General features: G+C 39.6%; 1 protein-coding gene across 2 annotated transcripts in view; it reads left to right on the forward strand.

Moving 5' to 3' along the window:
* Positions 1 to 25797, forward strand: part of Hspa4 (heat shock protein family A (Hsp70) member 4) — a 38178-nt gene extending 12381 nt beyond the window's left edge. The window contains exons 5-19 of one of the 2 annotated variants that reach the window (XM_090321196.1): positions 2288 to 2387; positions 4067 to 4200; positions 7099 to 7343; positions 9095 to 9171; positions 10938 to 11089; positions 11240 to 11346; positions 11937 to 12070; positions 13002 to 13183; positions 13938 to 14024; positions 20036 to 20188; positions 20875 to 21000; positions 21106 to 21213; positions 22959 to 23078; positions 24213 to 24374; positions 24565 to 25797. In XM_090321196.1, the coding sequence (XP_090177322.1) occupies positions 2288 to 2387; positions 4067 to 4200; positions 7099 to 7343; positions 9095 to 9171; positions 10938 to 11089; positions 11240 to 11346; positions 11937 to 12070; positions 13002 to 13183; positions 13938 to 14024; positions 20036 to 20188; positions 20875 to 21000; positions 21106 to 21213; positions 22959 to 23078; positions 24213 to 24374; positions 24565 to 24768 (2091 nt within the window). In that variant the 3' untranslated portion in view covers positions 24769 to 25797. Of the gene's footprint in view, positions 1 to 2287; positions 2388 to 4066; positions 4201 to 7098; positions 7344 to 9094; positions 9172 to 10937; positions 11090 to 11239; positions 11347 to 11936; positions 12071 to 13001; positions 13184 to 13934; positions 14025 to 20035; positions 20189 to 20874; positions 21001 to 21105; positions 21214 to 22958; positions 23079 to 24212; positions 24375 to 24564 lie in introns of both variants that reach the window. The other variant, XM_090321195.1, reaches the window with a different exon arrangement.
* The last annotated feature ends 922 nt before the right edge of the window (positions 25798 to 26719 follow it).

A 26719-nucleotide genomic window follows, 5' to 3' on the forward strand; every position in this document is an offset into this window, starting at 1 on the left:
AAAAAAGCCAAATAAAACTGAGACTCAAGTCACAGTACCAGTATCCTCCCCCCCCCCAAAAAAAAAGAATGTTTCCAAAGTAATTTCTCTTTTTGGAAGATAATGTTGGGAGTTAAACCCAAGTCTTTGGCTTGCTAGGCAGTCACTCTATCACTTGAATCATGGTCCTTGCTCTGTTTAAGTATTATTTTCAAATAATGCTGTCTCCCCCACCCCCGTTTGATTTGCTGTAGGTATTTCTAGCACTATAAACAAGATAGCAGTAGATTTTGTAGATTTTGTTTTGTCTTTTTCATATACTCATTTAGATGGAAGCCTAGCTATATATAATTGTACTTAAAGTGCAGTAGAATCTTGAAATGTGGATCACTAGATTGGCTTTGTTGCTAAGTCCTTATTTCTCCATTGTTATCTGATACTTTATCTGTGGGGCCTCTTTTGCCTGAAGTTGGTATGTTGATTGGCAAATAGGATTGTTTGGCTTCTTTTACCTTTGGCCTTGCTAATCTGGTCAAGTGTCACTAGCACTTGGCAGTAATAATTGATAATAGCTGTGTACCGCATTCTGTGGAAGCAGAGAATGAAAATGCTGCAATGCTTAGATTCAGTAACTGATGCCACTCTCAGTGGCTAGCTGATTCAGTAGGTTCTGTATTAAGATACTTTCTACCTTTCTTCAGCTTCACAGGTCTCCCAGATTTGTTCCTATCTCTTCATTTAGTGTATAACTTTGATCCTAAATCATGCAAAAGAAAAATTGAAGTGAAATGACTCAGTAGCTTTTTCCAGTTATGAGGATTAAGTTGAAAGGTGATAAGCTTAGGGGGCTGGGAGTTTGGCCTAGTGGTAGAGTGTTTGCCTGGCATGCATGAAAATACAGGTTTGATTCCTTAGTACCACATACATAGAAAAAGCCGAAAGTGGTGCTGTGGCTCAAGTGGCAGAGTGCTAGCCTTGAAAAAAACCACAAAAAAACCCCCAAAACACAGTACTCAGGCCCTGAGTTCAAGCCCCAGGACTGGCCAAAAAAAAAAGTGATATGCCTGGCTGAGGATATGACTAAGTGATAGAGGTCTTGTCTAGCCTGCATGAAGCCCACAGTTCAATTACTTAGTACCACATAAACAGAAAAAGGCGTAAGTGCCACTGTGGCTCAAATGGTAGAGCGCTAGCCTGAAGCAAAAGAAACTCAGAGACGGTGCCTAGACCCTAGTTCAAGTCCCAGGGCTGGCAAAAAAAGAAAAAAGATGATGACTATGCTCAATTATAGCCATTTGCGAAAGGATTTATAGGATTCAGGATATAGCTGAGCTCTGGCTGAGGTTTATTTATAGTGAAAGCACAATACAAAATTAACAAAAGGGAAAGATAATGTATCTTTTCTGGAGGAAAATAGGCACAAGCTTTCCAGAGTCAGAATGCCCTTGCTTATTTTAGACATAATAACATAACTGAAGAGTTTTCCATCTAGACAACTTCACCCGAGTCTAAAAGTTTTTATTTTGGAGGTTTTATTTTTACATAGATTTTCCCCGTACGCTGCATATATTGAAGTTCTAGACTCCACGAGGGACAACAGGCAATCAGCTCAAAAAAAGACATTGTTTAAACTGTTAAACTGTTTAAGCCGCTTTTTATCAGTTAGGGATATTTTTTTTGTCCATTTAAGGAACTGTTTGCTTTTATTTTCAAACTTTATTTTGAGTTAATTTTCTCTTGTCTTGCCCAGGCTTTCCTCAAGCTCATTATCCTCTTGCCTCAGTTTCTGGAGATCTAGCTTGAGGGAACTGTTTATTAGATTTTTATATGTCAATACTTATAAGCAGGCCTTTGTAAAGATAGCATTCTCTGGCTTTTGTATTACAACAATGTCTGTTGTTACCGTGATCTTTATGTAATACATGTTGTATAATGCCATGCATTGTTGTCCATTGTCCCAGTACTATTGACAGAATGAATATAACCTTTTCCTTCTAGTTTAGAATGTGTTCTTGATTTTAAACAGAATAAATTGCTTTAGGTATTTGAGAGTGTTCTTAGAGTTTACTAATTATGATATTCAGAGGCCGGGAGTTGGGCTTAGTGATGCTTGCCTAGCATGCACGAAGACCTGGGTTTGATTCCTCGGTACCACATACATACTTTTTTTAAAAAGCTGAAGTGGTGTTGTGACTCAAGTGATAGAATATCTGCCTTGAGAAAGCCCACTGACACTGCTCAGGCCCAGGACTGGCAAAAAAAAAATTACATTCATTATTGTACAATAAACATTTGAATTATTTTATAGGTTCCTTGTTTCTATACTGATGCAGAAAGACGATCAGTGATGGATGCAACACAGATTGCTGGTCTCAATTGTCTACGATTAATGAATGAAACTACTGCAGGTAAGAAGGAATTATGTATTCTTTGCTTGTTAAATTTTGGATCTTAAAACCTTGGCATTGCTTGTTCTTCATTTTGTTTCGAGAGATGTCCTTTTTTATTGAAAGATTTTATTAACACTGAGTTTTACATCATATTTCAAATGCCATGTTTAACAAACAAGTATTTAAGAAGAGAATCTATGTGCAATCACTGGATGTAGGTTTTAGAACATAATTAAAATTAAGCTGAGGGTTTTATGTCATAGGTACATATCAGTCTATACAATATAACGTGTTTATAGAGTATATATCTCACTATAGATTTTTATGTCTATGTAGTTATGTTTATATCTCTAAGACTGTGTCAATAACCTTGGGTATCCGAATATTGAGTCATTGCTCTTATACTATTTAGATCTAATATCCACATATCAAGGAGACCATGCGCCTTTTGTTCCTTTGGACTTGACTTATCTCACTCAACATGATTTGCTCTAGTTTCATCCACTTCCCAGCGAATGCCATTATTTTATCTTGTCTGTTGTCTATGTAGAATTCCATTGTATGTGTGTACCACATTTTTTGTATCCATTCATCTGTAGTGGGGCATCTGGGTTGTTTCCATCGCTTGGCTATTGTGAATAGTGCAGAGATGAACATGCTATCTATGCAGGTGTGCTTGTCATATCCTGGATTATGATTCTCAGGGTAGATGCCCAGGAGTGGTATGCCTGGATTATAGGAAAGGTCTATTTTTAGCTTTTTGAGAAACCTCCAAACTGCCTTCCAGAGTGGCTGTACTAGTTCACATTCCCAGCAGCAGTGCAGTAGGGTTCCTCTTTTTCCATATCCCTGCCAGCATTTGTTGTTGTCTGAGTTCAGAATATTGGCCATTCTAATTGGGGTAAGGTGGTTTTTTAGGTGAGAAATGTCCTTTTTGCTTAATACCTGTATCATAATGTCTTTGGACACTATTAAATGTAAAGAATTAAGTCCATTATTATTTTTTTTTTCCTGTACCTTTGCAGTATATGCATGCCTTAGTCATTTGTTGGGAAAAGAACATGCTTATTGTCTGTGTGTAGCAATGCTTTGGTTAGAAGGTTGTCTTTCTGACTTGATTAGTAGAGTCAGAGTAAATGGGAGATCTTAGTGGCAAGATATTTGGGAATGGCACAAAGGTAGAAGAAATTGAAGAAGTATGCTTGGGGTGGGTAATTGGAAAGTCTATTGTAGCCTGTTAGGAAGCATGAGTCAACATGTAGCCCCAATTTAACTTCTTTAAAAAATGTTGTCTGCCATTGGGCTTTGAACTCAGGCCCTGGGCCTTGTCCCTGAGCTCTTTTGCTTACTCTACTACTTTGAGCCACAGGTTCACTTCTGGTTTTCTGGTGGTTAATTGGAGATATGAGTCTTACGTACTTTCATGCCCAGGTTGTCTTTGAACCATGATACTCAGATCTCAGCTTCCTGAATGGCTAGATTATAGGCATGAGCCACTGATACCTGGCTCAATTTAACTTCATTTAACCTTTTGGAGTTAATGTCCTTCATGGATAAATTAGGCAGTGCTTATGAAGAATTTAAATCTAAAACACGGCATGATACAATTCTGTTGACTCTACATAAGCATACTTTTTTCCTACCTAAGTGAATTTTAGTATTTAGCTGATATGTTGAATTTATTTTTTCTTGTTTAGTTGCTCTTGCATATGGAATTTATAAGCAAGATCTTCCTGCCTTGGAGGAGAAACCAAGAAATGTAGTTTTTGTAGACATGGGACATTCTGCTTATCAAGTTTCCATATGTGCATTTAATAGAGGAAAGCTGAAAGTAAGTATACTGTTTTCCAGAAAACTGTATTAAGAGTACAGTGAAACATTTTTGAGAGACTAAAGTTAAAATACTTGGTTGAAGAATTTTGTTTCACTAATGGAATCTTTCTGTGAGCTGTCTGAAGTGGAAACTAGGTATTGTAGCATCAGAGTGGATGTGTGAACCCCAGATAATTAATTACAAGTTGCTATGATGTGAAACAAAGTACATAGACCTTGAGGAAAAAGCTGTTAACATTCCTAGGTCTTTTTTTCCCCCCTCATCTATAATACAGGAGAAGCAATGTCTACTTTGTGGGCTTATGACGAGGATTCTTTAATATATTCCCTTGGTGTGTTTTGCACTGATGATTGACAGGATGGTGAACCTTACTCAGCTTGCTTGCTTGATTGGTTCTCTAGTACTTGAGCTACTCCTCCAGCCTGGCATTTTGCTAGTAATTTGGAGATAATATCTCTGGACTTTTTTGCCCAGCTGGCTACAGACTTCAATCCTCTAGATCTCTCCTGAGGAGCTGGCAACTGGCACTTAGCACTTTTTGTTACTTTTGAATAGGGCTCAAATTCTTGCCTGGTGGCCATCCTTTCTTTTGACCAGTTCTGGGGCTTAAACTGAGCTCTACCACTTGAGCCATAGCACCACTTCTGGTTTTTCTTTTTTTCTTTTTCTTTTTTTTGTCATGGAACGTGAACTCTGGCCTGGGCGCTATCCCTGAGCTCTTTACCTCAAGGCTACCACCCTATCCCTGGGTCTGGGTGCTGTCCCTGAGCTCTTCAGCTCAAGGCTATTGCCCTACCCTTGAATCATAGCTCTACTTCCCATTTTCTAGTGATTAATTGGAGATAGTGTTAGGGCTTTATGTTGCCTGGCTTTGTATTGTCCAGTGGCATGGCTTTGACCTGTGATTGTGAGATCTCAGCCTCCTGAGTAACTAGGATTATAGGCGTGAGCCACTGAGTTCGGCTCTGGCTTTTTCTATGTATATGGAATCGAACCCCGATCTTTGTACATCTTTGTATATGCTAGGCAAGTACTCTACCACTAGGTCAAACTCCTGGCCCATGGTGGCTATCCTTATGCGATCTTGTCAATTTATTGCTTGGGCTGGTTTCTCCCCCCTCTCCCTCCCTCCCCCTCATTTCCCCTCCCTTGGCCCCCCTTTGCCCTCCCTCCTCTGTCTCTCTCTGTTTGCCAGTCCTGGAGCTTGAAGGGCCTGAGCACTGTCCTTGGGCTTTTTCCTCAAGGCTAGAGCTCTATCACTTGAGCCACAGCACCACTTCCAGCTTTTTTCTATGTATGTGGTACCAAAGAATCGAATCCTGGTCTTCGTGCATGCTAGGCAAGCACTCTACCACTAGGTCAAACTCTCAGCCACTTCTAGCTTTTCTGTGTATGTGGTAGAGGAACTGATCCCTGATCTTACTTAGTGCATGCTAGGCAAGCACTCTACCACTAGGCCAAACTCCTGGCCCCTGGAATTTTGTCTTTCTTTTCTTTTTTGGTCACTTGTGGGACTTGAACTCTGGGCCTGGGTGCTTTCCCTGAGCTCTTCAGTTCAAAGCTACTGCCCTATCCCTTGAGCCATGGCACCACTTCCAGCTTTTTCTGTGTGTGTGGCTCTGGGGAATCGAACCCAGTGTTAGGCAAACACACTACCACTAGGCCACGCTCCCCGCCGATACCTAATAGTTTTCTGAACCCTATTTTTGTCTTTAAACTTAATTATAAGAATATTCATTATAAAAAAACATTTGCTAAACTTCCAGAGTCCTATAAAGATATTTATAGTCTCACCACTCTTTTGTTTTTGTTGGTTTTGGGACTTGAACTGAGCCTGGGTGCTGTCTCTGAGCTCTTCAACTCAAGGCTACCACCTTACCCTTTGAGATGAACCACAGAGCTACTTTCAGTTTTCTGGTGGTTAATTTGCGATAAGAGTCTCAGATCCTTTTGTGCGGGCTGGCTTTGAACCTTGATCCTCAGTAGATTATAGGTGTGAACCATTGCACCTGGCTTTTTTTTTTTTTTTTTTTTGCCAGTCCTGGGGCTTGAACTCAGGATATGAGCACTGTCCTTGAGCTTTCTCAAGGCTAGAGCTTTACTACTTCAGCCACGGCACCACTTTTGGCTTTTTCTATGTATGTGATACCAAGGAATCAAACCTGGGTCTTTCGTGCATGCTAGGCAAGCACTCTGCCACTAGGCCAAACTCCTGGCCTCAATTTAGTCTCAATACTCTTTACCAGTTTAGTATTTTAATTCCAGTGTTTTAAAAAATGAAATTGGAATTACATTCAGTTCTTGTATTTTTCAACTAACGTTAAGAAAATTTCTTAGACATGTAAAATTGTTCAAAAAAGACTTAGGTGCTTGCTTGTATTGCTAAGTTAAGTTAGATCTAATTTGCTTCTAATTGGAAAGCTAAAGCATTTACAGATTTCTACATTATATAGAACCAAAATAGTGATTAAGAATGGTATGAGCCTTCTAATAGTAAAAAGATTAGAGCCTGGCCTTTGGTGTCATTCACAGCTTTTCCTCAGTGTTAATACTAGGAATAGGTACATGATTTATTAATGCCTCTGATCTTGGATATGGAATTGTTAGTGGGAAGTCAGTTGCTATAGTGAGCAAAGGGTTTAGGTTTGAAATCTATTTCTACCATGTTAGCTTTGTGACTTACAGATCTGTGTTTAGATATGTGGCATATACTGCAAACTAGAGCTTATCATATCTTTTTATTACTGTGTAGTCTTAACAAGGATTAAATGACATACATGGCTTTGTTTCACCCATAATAAATATGCTCCTGATTTTTAATCTCATAACTAATGTGTTGTGATAAATTTTAAATTGGTTGTCCATTGGATTAATATTTTTCTTTTCCTTTCTAAGGTGTTGGCCACAGCATTTGACACAACACTGGGCGGCAGAAAATTTGATGAGGTGTTAGTAAATCATTTCTGTGAAGAATTTGGGAAGAAGTATAAGCTCGACATAAAGTCTAAAATCCGTGCATTATTACGACTGTCTCAGGAGTGTGAGAAACTCAAGAAATTGATGAGTGCAAATGCTTCAGACCTCCCTTTAAGCATTGAATGTTTTATGAATGATGTTGATGTATCTGGAACCATGAATAGGTAACCATATTAATACTTTCATATTGTAGTGAATTGTGACTCCCCCCTACCATTTATGTTCTATTTAACAAATTAAGATCACTAGGCTTGTTAATATAATTTCCATTTTTTTTCTCAATTGTATTTTATTGTTGGGGCGATGTAAAGGGGTTACAGTTACATTCATCAGGTAGTAGGTACATCACTTGTTGAACATTGATACCCCTTCCGGTTTTTCTCCCATGATATCTTCATTTTTTTTTTTCTTTTTTGGTAGGTCAAGAGACTTGAACTCTGGGCCTGAACATTGTCCCTGAGCTCTGCAGTTCTAGGCTATTGCCCTGGCCTATGTGTTGTCCCTGAGCTAGTCAGCTCTAGGTTACTGCCCTATGCATTGAGCCACAGCCTTTTTTTTAGTGATTAATTGGAGATAAGAGTTTCATGGTCTTTAGTCTCGGGCTGCCTTTGAACTGCAGTCGTAGGATCTCAGCCTCCTGAGTAGCTAGGATTATAGGCATGGGCCACCGTACCCAGGTGATAACTTCATTTCTGTGGGTAAATATCAATAGGCCATTTGAAATGCTAATTTTGTGGGAAGATTGAATTTGATTATTTTAATAAAACGTTTAGTTTAGTTTTGCTTTTTGCCAGTCCTGGGGCTTGAACTCAGGGCCTGGGTACTGTTCTTGGTCTTTCTTAAGGCTAGTTTTCTGCCACTTGATTCACAGCACCACTTCAAGCTTTTTCTGTGTATGTGGTATTGAGGAATCAAATCCAGAGCTTTATGCATGATAGACAAGCACTCTGCTACTAGGCTACCCTTCTGACTTGACCTGTTTTTGTTCTGATTAAGTGAATGAGCCAGAAAGTTGGTAGTTCTTCTTATATGCGTGATTATTAGTTTTTATAAAACTAAGGCATGTGCTTTAATACAGAGTTAAATGGAATTTAATTAAGCATTGGTTAAAAAATTGCTTTTTGGGGGTGGTTCAAGATCACTGGCAATAGCCAGCCTTCTTTTTTTTAAACTCCCAGTATATGATTGCTGTTGCCATTCTATTGGGAATGTCATTTTTCTTGTTATTGAGATATAATTTGGAGCAGTTACTCTTAAATGGTATAATTTAGTAATTTTTTTTAGCTGTGTAGATATCACTATAGCTCAACTTAAGAGCATTATCCTGCTTCACAAAGAAATCTTTAAATGAGCCATCCGGTGATGAGAAGATGTGTGAGACTTAAGTACAAGTTGTTAACTAAAAGAAACTCATATAACATCCTGAGAAGGGCAAAACTAAGACAGTAAAAGGGTTAGTGGAAGGAAGGGCTCAGTGGTTTACCAGAGGTTTGGAAGTGGAGTAGAGATGAATGGGTGAGGCACAGGATTTTTAGTTCACTTGAAAGTACTGGAGATACTAATGCATTTGTCAAAACCATTGAGCCACAGCTCCACTTCTGGTTTTCTGGTGATTAATTGGAGGTAAGTGTCTTACGGACTTTGGTGTTCAGGCTGGCTTTGAACTGTGATCCTCAGATCTCTGCCTGTTGAGTAGCTAGGATTACAGGTGTGAGCTTCTTGCACCTGGGAAATCTTATGGTAACTTTGAAGTGTAACATTTTGAGGAACTGCTAAGCTTCATTTTCATTTTATATCACCCAGGCATGTAAGTGGGATCCAAGTTTTCCATATTCATGCCCACACTGTTTTTAAATCTAGTCATATACACCACGTAGAAGTGAATTGTGATCTAGCCTATTGTTTCTATTTCTAGAGGAAAATTTCTGGAGATGTGCGATGATCTCTTAGCGCGAGTAGAGCCACCGCTTCGCAGTGTCTTAGAACAAGCCAGTAAGTATTTTGTGATTATATCTTTGTGTATCTCTCATTCATTGGAGAGTGTTGTTATTCTCAAAACTCGTATAGTTAGATCTGCAGTGCCAGTGGTGTCAGATGTGGGACTCTCATGTCCTCCTTTCTTATTGGATGCTACTATTCCCTAAGGCAATCTTACAAGCATGCCAAAAAAACCAAAAAAAAAAACAAACCAAAAAACACTTCTCCAAAAACAATAATTCTCATTCAGATACCAACTTCTGAATTATTTGCTAAAAATTCTCCTTTTGTAGTCTTGTAATCTTTTTCTGTGTGAATACTTGGTTAGCAGAAAGACAAGCATACAGCAAAAGGAAGATATGATAGCCACGTATTTCTTTTTCAGGATATTTCAATTTTGTCTGAAGCTCAAAGGTAGCACTTTAATTTCAGAATATATCACTTTTCTAACCTTTTTAAACAAATGTTTACCTAGAATGTTGTATCAATAAGTGTTGAGATGTAGTATTAGCTCAACATAGGCTTGGGCTTTACTGTACCAAGTGATTATGACAGATGTCCCCTTTCCCTTATTTTTAATCTTTTGAGAAAGAGTCTCAATACATTGAGTGGTGAGGGATTCAGGGGCTCATGTAATCCTGATGTCTCAGCTTCCTGAATAGTTGGGGCTATAGGCACACACCACCATCCTTGAGTCTTCCATATTTAAGTAATCCGTCTCAAGAAATAGTGTTTGTTTGATAAAATGTAACTAGAAAAAACAAGTAGCTTTAAGTTCATATTTAGCCTTGATAGTATACTTCCTTACGTTCTAATGAGTACTTATGTTTCAACCTGCATTATATGCTATATACTTCATGAATAAAATATTGGAATGGCTAGAGGTGAGACTGGATATTTGTCTTTCCTTCAGGTGAGGATTGTCAAAGCCATCTTACAGTACAGCATACTTAAGTGTCTTTAACTAGTTGGTATTTATAACAGTTCCTTATGTGGAACTGTGCCAGTTCTGTAAACTGTAGGACATGGGTTTTTTTTAATATTTTTTATTGTAATTAATAGAAAGGTTACATGATATTTGCCAGATAAATGGTGCATTAATTCCCATACATTGATACCCTTTCACATGTCTTGTTTCCCATTTCCCTTCCCCTCTCCCCCGCCCCTCATCTTGTAGGACATGGGTTTTTGGCCTCCATGTCCTGATAGTGCTGTGCCTCTTCTCCCTTTGAGAATTAAAACACCTACTTCTATGCGCATACATGTATATTGTTGGAGTAGAGAATGAGGGACTGGAGGAGTTACATAGCCCAAGTTAGTTTGCCATAAATTTGTTCTTTTTTGTCAGTGCTAAGGTTTGAAATTAGGGCCTCATATGTTTAGCTTGTTTGCTTGGCTGGCACTCAACCAGCACTTGAGCTGAGCTTCCAGCTCATCTTTTTTTGCTGGTTGATTTAGAGACAGTCGCAGGGGCATTTCTGGTCAGGCTGGATTGAGATCATGTGGATCTTGGCCTCCTAAGTAGCTAGGACTAGAAATGTGGGCCATTAGTCTTATTTTTTTTCCCCCTTGTTTTGGTACTAGGGTTTGTGCTCAAGGCCTTGTGCTTGCTGAGTAAGTGTTCTACTACTTGAGCTCCTACCCTTTGCCCCCTTTTTGTTTTAATTATTTTTCAGGTAGTGTCTCATAGACTTCCTCTCCATGTCTGCTTTTTGAATAGCTAGGATTACATGTTTGAGCTATTGCATCTGGCCCTAAAGATCTCAATTGTTTTAATATAGAGTTAAAGAAAGAAGATATTTATGCAGTAGAGATTGTTGGTGGTGCCACACGAATCCCTGCAGTGAAAGAGAAGATCAGTAAATTTTTTGGTAAAGAACTTAGTACAACGTTAAATGCTGATGAAGCTGTCACTCGAGGCTGTGCATTGCAGGTAACTTTTTTTTTTGCTCATGTCACTGTAACAAAAATTTATCAAAGTATTTGCCCATTAATGTAAACAGATTATTCTTAGTGATAGTCTCTTGAAATCATGATTTATAGTGATATCAGTCCATTTAATTGGCAAAAATTGTCATTCTAGTGTGCAATCTTATCGCCTGCTTTTAAAGTCAGAGAATTTTCTATTACTGATGTGGTAGCATATCCAATATCACTGAGATGGAATTCTCCAGCAGAAGAAGGATCAAGGTAATATACTTGTTTATCATATGTATACTAAGTTAATTAAATGTTAATTCTGATCAGTAAATCTGAAATATTTTGAAATAGTATGTGAAGCAGAATGGTATAGTTATTGAAGTCAGAGTTAATTTTCTGCCCTTGTTTCCTATACTTGGTCTTACTACTGTTCTGGCTTTTTTTTTTTTTTTTTTTGCCACTTGTGGGGCTTGAATTCAGGGAAGCACTGTCCTTGGGCTTCCTCAAGGATAGAGCTCTATCACTTGAGCCATAGCACCACTTCTAGCCTTTTCAGTGTATGTGGTACCAACGAATTGAACCCGGGTCTTCGTGCATGCTAGGCAGGCACTCTACCACTAGGCCAAACTCCAGGCCCCTGTTTTGGCTTTTATGTACTGATTGGGTGTGTTTCTTTTAGACAGAGAGAGACCCCCATACACAGAGTGTTAGTTCTTAGACACCCTTACAATCTAGAAATAATGTCATTTGAGAAGAAAAGACTATGAACTATATATACAACAATTATAGACCTAGAAGACATGGGTCCAAGTGTTAGATGTTTGAACTTGGTGTGATTTTTGTCTTTTTCCTTCCTTCAGTGATTGTGAAGTCTTCCCCAAAAATCATGCTGCTCCTTTCTCTAAAGTCCTCACGTTTTATAGAAAGGAACCTTTCACTCTTGAGGCTTATTACAGCTCTCCTCAGGATTTGCCCTATCCAGATCCTGCTATAGGTAAGTAGAGTTAGAAATGAAAGGATTTGAGTTAGAGATTGAAATAAAATAATAATAGCAACATTTTGCATTGACTTGGAAAAATGGGTTAGCAAGTGAAAAATGTGGTATTCTAAAATTTAGGCATTGTTTTAGGCCACAAAAGAAAATCTCATCTAGTCTTAACTACCAGGTTCAGAATTGCTGGATTGTTAATTTAATTGAGCCTCCCACAGTACATGTAGTATTTCTCAGAATGGTTATTTCTTGTGCATAAGGCAGTGCTTGATGGTGTGTAGAAGAGTTAAATCAGTTCTGACCCTAATGTATAGAAGGTGCACATAGAAAATCATTAGGAGATTGTTAGGTTAATATGTTCTAGGGTTTGAAATCTTATAGAATCTAGAATTACTGCCATAAACAGGGGGAAAAAAAACCCTCTAGAATTGTGTAACCAAAGGTCAATACTTCTTGGATAAAGAACTGGAAATGTTCTCACTGGTACATATAAGCTATGGAAAAGAAAGTTAACCTAACCCTCTCTGCTTTCCTCATGGAAGAGCATGACAACTCATTTGCAGCATTGTGGGAATTAAACATAGGTAGAAATCTGGTATAGTAAAAATCTAGAAATGGCAGTTTCTTGATAATGATAAAAGCAGGTATATGATATGTCTGTATTGTGTATATATTATAGCACATAAAGATGAAATAAGGAATTGGAGGCAAAGGAAATTGGGAGCTATATGATCCCTTTGTTGACAGGATGAGCTTGACTATATGTGAAAGGAATCGGATGATGACTCAGGTAGATTGTAGGAATTGTCACTTTGTTCATGTGAACTGTTGTGTTAGTTACTGATCTGTCTCTGAGCATTACCTGGCAGTGTGGGCATGTATTCATGTTTGAATTCATCCTCTTACTGTTCTCTTGTATCTCTCATGTCCCTAGCTCAGTTTTCAGTTCAGAAAGTCACTCCCCAGTCTGATGGCTCCAGTTCAAAAGTGAAAGTCAAGGTTCGAGTAAATGTTCATGGCATTTTCAGTGTGTCCAGTGCATCCCTAGTGGAAGTGCACAAGTCTGAGGAGAATGAGGAACCCATGGAAACTGATCAAAATACAAAGGAGGAAGAGGTAATCTGGTTATTTTATCATTTCTATTGGCCCTAGGTGACTTGTGTAGGTGTGGTAGCAGGTAGATGGTGTGAGCTGTTGAGGACAGTAGGTTTGTACATGTCTAGTTCCTCCAGTGTGGTTGAGCGATTTTTTAGTCTGTATGGAAACAGAACAGAAGTTGCCTCCTCCATTCAGACCCTGCATTTCTCAACAAGTTTTCAATTCTTTCTTGTTATAGAAGAACACTCTTGCGTCGCAGTTCATTTTCTTACAAATAGAATAAAGTGCATAATTTGTAGTGATTAATGAGTATTATGCTCTTGTTTAAATGGTAAAAAAAAAACTAAGTTCTTGGATCTCATTCTCAGATTTTGTTTGAGGTGTTCTGTGCTGGGGTCCAGATCCAGCATTAACAATGTTCAAAATTTCTTGGGTATTCTGATATGCTTCAAATATTGCAAGCCTTCATCCTCTCCATAAACCTCGTTATTCTTTTGAGAATACTCTCAGTGTGTTCGCATTCTTCGGTGCATGCAGTGGTTGTACTTTTTGAGGAAGAATGTGCAGGTGTAGGACTTTGTTGGAAGTGTTAAGACATTGGAAAGAAATATACTGTGAGCTAGCTTGGAGAAAATTGAGCTTAGATATTCTGAGTGGTGGTAATTGATCAGGAATTCTATACCATCTGACTTTTGTCGAGTGTATCATGGATGTTGTTGAAACTTCCTGCGCGTCCTAGTTTCAGGATTTAATTGGACCTGTTTTTCAGAAGATGCAAGTGGACCAGGAGGAGACACATGTGGAAGAGCCACAGCAGCAGACACCAGCAGAAAATAAGACAGAGTCTGAAGAAATGGAGGTATGTGCTGGTATGAATTACAGACTGTTCATATTATAGAGCCTGTGGGTATGTGGTTCCAAGAAAGCCTAGTTGGGAGAAAGTTAATATCTTGGATGTGTAGTTAGGTGCTGTACTGTGGGTGTTTGTCCAGCTTCCACATTAAAGATAGACATTTTTCATCAGTCTACAGTTTTTACTCTTATTGGTTAAATAGTACATGATGTCCCCTTTTAACTTGGGGGGACTACCATAACTTTGTCCTTTGCTTTTTGGGAAACATTTTTTTTTTTTTTTTTTTTTTTTTGCCAGTCCTGGGCTTGAGCTCAGGGCCTGAGCACTGTCCTTGGAGTTTCTCAAGGCTAGAGCTCTACCACTTGAGCCTCAGCACCACTTCTCGCTTTTTTCTATGTATGTGGTACCAAGGAATTGAACCCGGGTCTTCATGCATGCTAGGCAAGCACTCTAACCAGTAGGCAAAACTCCCGGCCCTGGGAAACATATTTGCACAGAATTTTAAAGGCAGGCAAACAAGCATCAGATCACACAGTGTTAATGTGGGGCTGGGAGCTCTGTTATCTGAATTGTGAGCATGAATGTGAATAAGAATTTACCATCTTAGCCGGGAGTTTGGCTTAGTGGTAGGGTGCTTGCCTAGCATGCACGAAGACCTGCATTCGATTCCTTGGTACTATACACATAGAAAAAAGCCAGAAGTGGTGCTGATGCTCAAGTGATAGAGCTCTAGTCTTGAGACAGTCCAAGAACAGTGCTCAGACCCTGAGTTCAAGGCCAGGACTGCCCCCCCCCCAAAAAAAAATTACCATCTGCCAATAAAGCAGTATTACTGTATAAGCTTTTGGCTGAGGGGATATGCCTTGGAAGTTAGTTGTACTTTATTATTTAGATAACTTTTTAGCATAATTCTTTGGATTTGGAAGGGCATTTTTGTGAGATGGCTTTTCAGTTATTCTAGTTGATAGATGGGTGCAATAGCACTTGGAAGCCTTACTCTTACTAGGCTCAGTATTGGTTCATACTGGGTTTTTGATGGCTGTGACTGAGATACCATCATGGTTTGTTTAATACTAATGAGAATTAACGTTTTTTTAAAATTCAGATTTTGTCAGCTGACTTCCTCTTTTTTGTTGAAAGATTGCGAACATTGTATTTAAGTACATGATACATGCTAAAGTTAATATGTAACATTTTTCAATCTTTTTTTTTTTTTTTTTTTTTGGCCAATCCCGGGGGCCTGAGCCCTGTCCTTGGGCTTTCCTCAACTTGAGCCACAGCACCACTTCCAGCTTTTCTATGTATGTGGTACCAAGTAATCGAACCTGGGTCTTTATGCATGCTAACCAAGCACTTTACCACTAGGCCAACCCGCCTATTTTTGAATCTTTGTCAGTTCTTTTTGGGGGCCTTGAAATCAGAGTCTTATACTTATTAGGCTCTACTGCTTGAGCCACATCCCCCACCTTCCCCAGTTATTTGATATTGAAAACTTTCAGTTGCTATGTATAACCTCAGGCTCTTAGGAATTTCTTATGTATTTATTTGTTGGTTTTCAGTCCTGGGTCTGGAACTCAGGGCCTAGGCACTGTCCCTGAGCTTCTTTTGCTCAAGGTTACCACTCTAGTACTTGAGTCCCAGTGCCACATCTGACTTTTTCTGTTTGTGCGGTATGTAGAATCAAACCCAGGGCTTCATGCATGCTGGACAAGAACTCTACCACTAAGCCATATTCCTAGCCTCTCGCGAATTTCTCATTATGGTGTTTTTTTTTTTTTTTTCTTTTGGCCAGTCCTGGGCTTGGTCTCAGGGCCTGAGCACTGTTCTCGGGTTTTCTCAAGGCTAGTGCTCTACCACTTGAGCCACAGCACCATTTCTGGATTTTTTTCCAGTGTATGTGGTACTGAGGAATGGAACCTAGGCCTTTGTGCATGCTAGGCAAGCACTCTACCACTAGGCCATTGTGGTATTTAACAAAATTGGCAAAGCCTTTATGTAGCTTAAGCATGTTATCCATTTTCACATTAATAAACAGATTTTTACTTGCTTTCCTTTAGCTGTGTAAGTAATAGTAAGAAAGAAAAAAAGGATTAGGTACTAGTGGTGAGAATCTTGGTTCAAAGCCACTCCAGACAGCAAAGTCTGTGAAACTCTTTTATTTATCCAAAAGCTGATAGGGTAGCTATGGTTCAACTGAACACTGCAGGCTCAATGCCCAGGCTGAGTTCAAGTCCAGGAATGGTACCAAAACAAACAAAAAATATCCATTCAAAGGACAGCTTTGAAGATAAAGGTTATAAGCCAGTCTGAGCAAATAAATCTGTAAGACTTGTTTTCAGTAAGCCAGCACAAGAGGTGTGGCTCAAGTAATAAAGCATCAAGCAGCTGAGTGTAAAAGCTGGAGTACAAAGACTTAAGTTCAAACCCCAGTACCAGCAAAGAAAAAAAGTTTAAAATAGCTGGAATCATGGCTTATCAGTTGAGGGCCTGGCTAGCGAGTTCGAGGCCCTTTTTAAAATCCCAGTACTGTCAAACCCTGTCCCTCCAAAACACCAAAGAAATAGACTAAAGCACTAGCAGATTCTCTTAGTTGCCTCAGGATGTTTCTGTCATGACAAACCATTCAAGTTGAAAGACAACAGGAACTGTTCTGTGTACAGGGGGACGAGAAGAAATAATTGCAAGGCTGCATGCCCATGCCCTGTAGCTCTGGAAGGTTAGGATCACAAAAAGAAGTGCCTTTCTTACTTTTTTTTTTTTTTTTAATGAAATGAGATTAGGTATGGTTGGATACACTTGCAATTCTAACACTAATGAGGCTGTGGCAGGAAGATTTTGAGTTTGAAGTCAGTGTAGGCTACACAGTAAGTTTGTCTTAAAAAAAAAAAAAGTGGCCGGGCGCGGTGGATCACAACTGTAATCCTAGCTACTCAGGAGGCTGGGATCTGAGAATCAAGGTTCAAAGCCATCCTGGGCACAAAAGAACCTGAGACTCATCTCCAATTAGCCTGTAGAAAATGGGAAGTGGGGCTTGGGAAGTGGGGTAGGGGTGGTAGCTTTGAGCTCAGGGACAGCGCCCAGGCCAAGTTCAAGCCCTATGACCCACCCTCCCACCCCCAAAAAAATTTGAATGTTTTTCTAACTACTGCACAAGGAAAGGCTTAATAAGAACAGAAGTAGTGAAAGTGACCCCAAAGGAATTAATGGGTATATTTGGCAATGAAAATTTGTGGGGAAATAAATCACTGCAATCCTAAGAAAACATGGATGTTGTATGATTAGACTTCTTTTTTTTAATTGGAGATGAGTCTCACTTTTTTTAGTGCCCAGGCTGACTTTGAACCTCAATCTTCATATCTCAGCTTCCTGAGTAGCTAGGATTATAGGCATGAGCCTAGCCTCAATGCATTCTTGTCTGTGGCCTTGGGCTAGGTGAATGGGTTCTCAATCCTTGTAATGTACATAATTTAGATATTCTGGAGATCACACTGTGATAGTCTCTTGCTAATTATGAAATTTCATACCCTTTCCACCCTAATTTCACATATATACATGTGTTTAGATGAGAAAGAATGAAATTTTTTTTATTAAAGAGTTTATTAACATTGATTTTTATATCATATTTCAAATGACATTTAACAAACAAGTGTTCAAGAAGGGAATGTCTATATACAATCACTGGCACTTAGTTTTTAGAACATAATCAAAATTAGGCTAAGGGTTTATGTATCATAGATACATATTAATTTATGAAATGAAACATTATATAGTCATAGGTTTTTATGTCTATGTAGTTGTGTTTATATTTCCAATACCATGTCCATAGCATTGGGTATGCAAATACTGAGTCCTCGCTCTTGTAGTGTTTGGGTCTAATAGCCACATATTAAGGATACCATGTGCCTTCTGTTCCTTTGGTCTTGACTTGTCTCGCTCAACATGATTTGCTCTAGATTCATCCACTTCCCTGCAAATGCCATTATTTTATCTTGTCTGTTGGCTATGTAGAATTCCATTGTATATATATACACCACATTTTCTGTATCCATTCATCTGCAGTAGAGCATCTGAATTGTTTCCGTCGCCTGGCTATTGTGAATAGTGCAGAGATGAACATAGCTGAGCAGGTGTCTTTATAATATGCTGGGTCATGCTGTTCAGGATAGATGCCCAGAAGTGGTATGGTGGGATGGTAGGGAAGGTCAATTTTCAGTTCTTTAAGAAACCTCCACACTGCTTTCCAGAGTGGCTGAACTAGTTTACAGTCCCACCAGCAGTGCAGTAGGGTTCCTTTTTCTCCACAACCCCGCCAGCAACTGTCATTGTCTGAGTTCAAAATCTTGGCCATTCTTGTTGGGGTAAGGTGGTATCTTAGGGTTGTTTTTATTTGCATTTCCTTTATGACCATGGATGATGAACATTTTCTCATATGCTTTTCTGCCATTTTAACCTCTCTTTAGTCTCTCTTTAGTTCCCCTGCCCATTTAGTTTGTTGGGTTTGGGGGGGGATTCGTTTCTTGAGTTCCCTGTAGATACTGGATATTAAGCATTTGTCAGATGTATTATTGGTGAATATCTTTTCCCAGTTGGTTGGCTGTCTCTCTACTTTTGCGATTATGCTTTTATCTGTGCAGAAACTTTTTATTTTAAGGTAGTCCCATTTATCGAGTCTCTTTCCAATCTGTTGTGACCTCGGGATTCTGTTCAGGAATCTGTTGCCTGTGCCTATGAGTTCTATTGTCTCGTCTCTCCTACTCTGTCATATAGCAGTTGCACGGTTTCTGGTCTGACATTGAGGTCTTTGATCCATTTTGAGTTAATGCTTGTGCATGGCAAAAGGTTAGGGTCAATTTTTAGTTTTCTGCATGTAGCTGCCCAGTTTTGCCAGCACCAATAATAGAATAGACTGTCTTTGTTCCACTGTTTATCTTTGGCTCCTTTATCAAATACAAGTTGACTATAGGTATGTGGATCTATTTCTGGGTCTTCTGTTCCACTGATCTTCTGGTCTGTTTTTGTGCCAATACCAAGCGTTTTTTGTTATGGCTCTATAGTAGAGTTTGAAGTCTGGTATTGTAATACCACCAGCATTGCTCTTTTTGGGGATAGTGCTTGGCAAGTTCTCTGCCTCCGAGTTACATCTCCAGCCTAAAACTTTGTTTTGACACCATCTCTGAGCTTTTGTACCCAAGGCTAGTGCTCTATCATTTTGATCTACAGTTCCACTTCTGGCTTTCTGAGGTTAATTGGAGAAGAGGAGCTTACTGGCTGCTCCCTGGACTGGTTTTGAACCATCATACTTAGATCCTAGCCTCCTGAGTAGCTAGGATTGATTACAGGTGTGAACCATTAGCTCCTGGTTCTGCTTTTTTTTTTTTTTTTTTTTTTTTTAAATTGCCAGTCCTGGGGCTTGAACTCAGGGCTTGGGCACTGTCCTTGAGCTTTCTCAAGACTAGCACTTTACCACTTGAGCCACAGCACCATTTCCTGCTTTTTCTGTGTATGTGGTACTGAGGAATGGTACCCAGGGCTTATGCATGCTAAGCAAGCACTCTACTACTAGGCCATAGTCCTGGCCCCTCTAAAATTTACTAAAATAGTGATTGTGTGTTGGTTGTGGGATTGCTGAAAGTGCGATGTATGTAATGTTACAAAAATTTAGCTTTGATTGTGTCAAAATATGTATGACAAAGGTTACATTGTAAAGCATGTGGCACACATTAAGTATCTATACCTTGTGATATGATCAATCTTTTAGAACTTCAGTTTTTGCATGGTGGAACTTTATTACATGTAAAAGAACTCTTTCCTAATCCCTAACATCCAATATTTCTGTCTCTCAATTTGACTCCTGCATACACTATATCCTATTTGTTGATAACAGAGATAGGATAGTTGTAGCTTATGTAAATCATTAGGAACCAAAGTAAAAGCAAAATCAGCTTTTGAAATTTGACCCATTTTGAAATTCAAGTTAGCCTGTGTGTTTTGTTTTGAATGATTATTTTACATTTTAGACTTCTCAAGCTGGATCAAAAGACAAAAAGATGGACCAGCCACCTCAAGCTAAGAAGGCAAAAGTGAAGACTAGTACTGTGGACCTGCCAATTGAGAATCAGCTATTATGGCAGATAGACCGAGAAATGCTCAATTTGTACATTGAAAATGAGGTGAGTTTTTCAGTCACTTAGAACAATAAGCTAACAAAATAGTATGATTATTATCAGATTCCCTGACAAGTTATGTCCATGCATTTTTGTTGCTAGTTTGGACTTTGAGAAAATAATGTAGGCATTTGGACAGTAAAGATTCTTTATAGCACTGCTAACATAATGTCTGTTTTCAGAAATACTGATGTTTTTGGCTTAACGGTGGTGGTGATGTTCAGCTTGAGGAATGTAGATACATTTGTGCTTGAAGGGGGTGGGTCATGCAAGTTGATCAGTAGAAGAAAAGATACTGCATTAATGGTGGCATTATTTGAATTACTCATTCAGTCTCAGAATAGTTTTACAGACCTTTAGCATTTAGACTGTGTGAATAAATTTAATTCTTCTTGGTGTTCCAACCAAAATAATACAACAGAATGCATCTAGTGTTTTGTGTGTGTGTGTGTGTGTGTGTGTGTGTGTGTGTGTGTGTGTGTGTGTGTGTGGTCTTACTTTGAGTATAAGCTTTTCCTAAACCTACCCACAAATTCTCATTGACCTTTAAAATTTGTTCATCAGTCTTCCAGCTTATCTTTGTTAAGGGCTCCGGGAAAAATGATTCTGCACTTTTAAATTACAGTTGTTGTTAAGTACTTCAGTAGGAAATGGTTGAGTTGTCTTACCATCTTAACTTCTCCTCTTCCTAGGGAAAGATGATAATGCAGGACAAGCTAGAGAAAGAGCGCAATGATGCCAAGAATGCTGTTGAAGAGTATGTGTACGAAATGAGAGACAAGCTTAATGGTGAATACGAGAAGTTTGTGAATGACGATGTAAGTGCAGCCACAGCGTCAGCTCTGTCTTCAAGGAGCATCTGGAACCGTTAGAAGGGAATGATTTTTTTTTTTATTTGATCACAATGTTTTTCTTATCTTTAGGATCGTAACAGTTTTACCTTGAAATTAGAAGATACTGAAAATTGGTTGTATGAAGATGGAGAAGACCAGCCAAAGCAAGTTTATGTAGATAAATTGACAGAGTTAAAAGTAAGTAAGGCTTGAGACCAGAGGTATCCTAAACCTTTGTAGCTTTCAAGAATAATATTTCAAGTCTGAGACAAGTCCTCATGTCACATAAGAAACACAAGGTAAAAACTGTATTTGAGCCAGGCGAGGTGCCTCACGCCTGTAATCCTAGCTACCCAGGAGGCTGAGATCTAAGGATCACAGTTCAAAGCCAGACCAGACACTAAAGACCAGAAGACTCTTATCTTCAGTTAACCACCAGAAGTGGTGCTGTGGCTCTCTCTTTTTTTTTTCCCCTATGGTTCATGGGGCTTGAACTCAGCCTGAGTGCTGTCCCTGAGCTCTTCAGCTCAAGGCCACACCCTACCCTTGAGCCAAGTCCCACTTTCCGTTTTCTGGAGGTTAATTGGAGATAAAAGTCTCAGGTTCTTTTGTGCCTGGGCTGGCTTTGAACCTTGATCCTTAGATCTCAACCTCCTGAGTAGCTAGGATTACAGGCGTGAGCCTCTGTGCCCGTCTCCCAGTTTTGTATTTGAAGACTGTTAAACCTTGAGGGCTTTTGTTTGGAAAGGGTTGCAAGTGCACATGTTGGGCATTTTCCTTTAGTCTTGGTCTTACATTACTACGGGGTTTGTACCGCATGGCCGTTTTGGCTGCTTGAGTGGAGTCATTCCAAAATAGTAATGTCTTTCTAACAAGAATAGTCAAGAGTCCACTCTGAAAGGAGAGACTCAGAGGTTTGGTCACTAGGCCAGTTTGTTTCATTCTTGTTATGCTGCCCAGTCCATCCCCAGTTGTTAGAAGCAAATATCTCATGCTTTGAGTGATATTTAATAAATATTTCAATATGTATATTAAAAGAAAATATAGCCTTATACTGAGCCATAGCCACACCTAGAGAATTCCTTAATGGCATGGTTGTGTTCACGTTTCAAGTTCCATTGTTCCATAAAAGATTAGTTTTTGGTTTGCTTGAATCAAGATCTAAGTAAAATGTATACATTTTATTATCAGGTTCCCAGTGGCTGTGTGAGTGGCTCTTCCTTTTCCCTGAGTACTTGGTCTGAGTTTTGCTGGATTTTATTACCATAGTAGTCTTTACCTTTATCTGCTAGAGAGGTGGTTAGATCTAAAGGTTTCACCAGACACATTCAAGGGTTTTTTATTTTTAATTTTAATTTAAAAAGTAATTTAGCTAGATATACTTCAGTATTTGAAGGCAAATAAATTTTGGTTCCCCCCAAGTGTTTTGAGAATTAAGGCTGAGATGACAAGAGAAGTGTCTCCATCTGAAAACACTGTTGAGGTACACACTCCTACCCAGCCTGTTGGAACATTTGATTTCCAGTAGTTTGGGGAGACATTAACTAACTGATGAATTGTTTTTTGGGGGAGTGGTGGGTGAGATGGGGTGGAGGTAGGTTACAGTCCTAGAACCTGGAACACAGAGCCTGGCCATTGTCCCTGATTTTTTTTTTTTTTTAAACTCTAGTCTGACACTGTACTATTTAAACCACAGCCCCATTTCCGGCTTTTTGTTAATTGAAGACAGAGTGTTTCACAGACTTTTCCTGTAAGATCTCAGCCTCCTGAATAACTAGGATTATAGGGAGTGAGCCACCAGTGCTTGGATTTTGAAATACATTGTTTGTGTGCATGCATGTACATATATCATCATAGAAATTAGATGTACTTTAGCTTAGAGTCAGTTTTAGTCAGAAGTTTGCCCTATGAAGACTTTATGTATTATTCTCTCTTCTGTTAAGAATTTAGGCCAACCCATTAAGACACGGTTTCAGGAATCTGAAGACAGACCAAAATTATTTGAAGAACTAGGCAAACAGATCCAACAGTACATGAAAGTAATCAGCTCTTTCAAAAACAAGGTAAGGTTTTTTTTCTCCACCATGTATTCTTGCTCTTATTTTGCAGTTAAATTTTGTGATTATGTAGCAGATTTTTTTCTTGTTAAATGTAATGCCTTAAGAAATATAGGATTTTCTCTGCTGCTATTTAATAGGTGGAATCTAGAATTCCATGTAGAGAAATACTGTATAATTTCCTTTTGTTGTTGTGAAATGCTTCCTCTGTATCAGGCAGCATGTTCTATGATGGTCTGTCTTTGAACACGTTAGGTAGTTACTCAGATAGAGTACTATCTCAACAGTGAATGGCCTAACAAGTTTTTTGAGTATTCGATTACATATTCTGTAGATACTTGATTGACTCTATGAATATAACTGACTCCGTAGTACCTTTTGAAATAGATGCTAGGGTCACCATGTGTGAGTAACTTCCAACTTGAGGAAACCCAAGGTTCTAAGTCAGGATAGCTGGAATTGAGCTTGAGTTTGACTCCGCAGTGTGGATTCTAACCCCATATGAAAGGTCTCCTTTTAAAAATTGTATTCACTGGGGCTGGGAGTTTGGCCTAGTGGTAGAGTGCTTGCCTAGCATTCACGAAGACCCGGATTCTAGTCCAAGGACAGTGTTCAGGCTGAGTTCAAGCCCCATGACTGTCAATAAATAGATAGATAGGTAGGTAGGTAGGTAGGTAGGTAGGTAGGTAGGTAGGTAGGTAGATAGATAGATAGAAATTGTATTCAGCTAGGTGCTGGTGGCTCACGCCTGTTATCCCAACTACTGAGATCAGAGGATCACAATTCAGAGCCAGCCCAGTCTGTGAGACTCATCTCCAATTAACCACCAGAAATCTGGAAGTGGCACTGTGGCTCAAAGCAGTAGAAAGCCAGCCTTGAGCTGAAGAGCTCAGAGACAGCGCCCTGGCCCAGAGTTCAAGCCCATGCCTGACACATCCCTGCGCCCCCCCCAAAAAAAAAAATTAAAAAAAGAAAGAAAAGAGAGTTGTTTCTCAAGTGTTTGAAAAATTAAGTCCATGTCCTTGAGTGTTTACTAATTCCTGCAATGATGAGGCCCCATGATCATTCTTGAGCTGTTGAAAAGATGCTGAGCAGGTAGACGTTACCTGTGACCACTTGCCTGGCCATGTGTGGTTGCAGGAGGACCAGTATGACCATTTGGATGCAGCTGATATAGCAAAGGTAGAGAAAAGCACGAACGAGGCCATGGAGTGGATGAATACCAGGCTGAATCTACAGAACAAGCAGAGTCTGACTGTGGATCCTGTTGTCAAGACAAAAGAGATTGAAGCTAAAATTAAGGTAATTGTGGTTAGTCCTTTCTTGTCAGTGTCATTGTGATGTCTAGTCCTCCAGTGATCCGTAGGAAGCAACTTTACTAAGGCATTCTGGGTGAGGGTTGGGATCCAGCCAGAAAGGGTAACGGAATCATGTCATTTATTAAACTTAGGAATTGATGAAGAAACTACGATTTTCTCTCTTTAACATCTAGGAGCTGACAAGCATTTGCAGTCCCATAGTTTCAAAACCCAAACCCAAGGTGGAACCTCCAAAAGAGGAGCAGAAAAATGCCGAGCAGAATGGACCAGTGGACGGACAAGGAGACAGCCCAGGCCCTCGGGCTACCGAGCAGGGTGCAGACACGGCTGTGCCTTCAGACACAGACAAGAAGCTTCCGGAGATGGACATTGATTGATTAATTCCAACACTTGTTTATATTAAAACAGACTATTATAAAGCTTTAAGTTGTCAACTTTGTTCTAAATATCAACTAGAGCAAGCAAATACTGGAGATTTCTTAGTCAGTTTTTAGGGGATCTTGGGGGGGTGGGGGTCATAGGTAATGTATGGAGCATTTTGACTTCTAAATAGTTAGGTACAGAAATTAAGTGCATTGTATCTCTTCATAATGGTACTATTTAGAAGGCCAGTTAGTATTACTGAGCTTATGCTTCACTCCTTTTTTGTTTAATCATGCTTCTACAAGAATAAGTTTGTTTTGGAAAGCTGAGCTATAGCAACAGCTATGACTAGTTACCAAGAAAGCTCTTTTGCATTATGACTTAAATGGCAGGAGCTCGATTTTTGCTTCAAAAATCAATTGTAGAGATTATCACCAAGCTTGTGTGCTTGGTGTGGGGCTGGGGTCGGGGCTCTGGGCCTGGTATGGGGTAACATAGGAGAGGATCCCAAGCCCCGTCACACTTTATCCCCAGCCCTGTTCCCTCCCGCTTCCCCTTGGGAAAGAGCTCCCAGTAAATGCCATGTGCTATTCTTGGAAATACTCTCTTCCCTCAGAGCAAGTTATAAACAGGAGTGTAGACTTGGAGACACTTCCTGAAAGTGTGTTCATGAAGACCCCAAGTGGCAGAGTGAATTACTTTTCTCAGAAGGTTCAGATTAAATACTGTCCTACAGGGGCATGACAAGTCTGAGGAACCAATTGATCTTGTTCCAGTATGGCATAAGAATTTCCATCCTGACCTATTTGTTCAGGCGGGAGATGTTTTGTGTAAATTCAGCCCAAATCCCTGGGATAAGAATTCAAAGTGCTTCTATAGCTCATTCATAATCACTTTTGTGTTTAAGTGTTAATATCTGTCATGAACCCGCCAATTTGTATTTGTTCAACAGTTGACAGATGATGAGAAACCTCAGATACACTGGATTATAGGGGAAGAATCCTAAATTAGTGTTGGGAATGCAGAGCCTGACATTGCAGCGACATTGCAGCGACACTGCGTTCCTTAATGTGCAGCCATACGTATCAGGTGTGCCCACATATTCCTCGGGTGCTCTTTGGGGCACTTGGGCAGGAAAGAGAGGGGGTGTGTATTTTGGAAATTTCAAGGGAAGCCTGTATTAAAGGCCAGAGCTGGTTACTTGCCTTAGCAACTGTTACTATAAGTTTTGTTGGTTATGTATTGGATCTTTGTAACAACTGGTGATGTGTGTAACAGAGCGTCTCTGTTAGTACTGGCCTGTGTTGGAAATAAGCTTATACTGTGCATAGCTAGAATGTGTTTTCTGTCCATTGTACAGGAAGTGTCTAGAATGTTAACTGCCTATAATGTGCTACAGAGACAACTGTGTGGAGAGGGGCAGGGATGGTGCCCGTGGAGGTCCGTCTACCCCCCTGGACCTCCAGCATCCTCTTCCTTTCCTGGGCATGCTTCGGGAGGGAGTTTTAGCTGGCCTGCCAATGAGGCCAATAGCCCCTTGAAGTGCCGGCTGCAGGATTAAGCCAACTCTTATGCAACTGACTCAGTCCTTGATGGCCATTTCTTCTAAACATTTTGTGCGTGTGTTGCGGGGCAGGGTTTTTGGGGTGTTGGGATGGGGGTGGATCAGAAAGTAAAAACTAGAGGTAAAATAATGTGGTCTGATTGCCTTCTGTAAATGGGCTATTAGACCAGTTAGATTGACATGGAGGCAGGCCAGAGTGGGGATTGTTAACTTGTGTGCAGACAAGTATTTATCCAGGTTGCATTATCCAAATTGGTTTGTTAAAACTCCAAGTCACATTCTTACACTAAAGAAAAATACTCAGTAAACATGAGACAAGTTTAGGAAAAAAACTAATAAAAGAAACCTGTCTTAAATGCAGAGGAATGGTTTTCTTATTTTCCTAACACACCCTTCTGAGT

The sequence above is a fragment of the Megascapheus bottae genome, chromosome 29 (assembly GCF_031878675.1).
Source record: "Megascapheus bottae isolate mThoBot1 chromosome 29, mThoBot2.hap1, whole genome shotgun sequence".
Taxonomy (NCBI): Eukaryota; Metazoa; Chordata; class Mammalia; order Rodentia; family Geomyidae; genus Megascapheus; species Megascapheus bottae.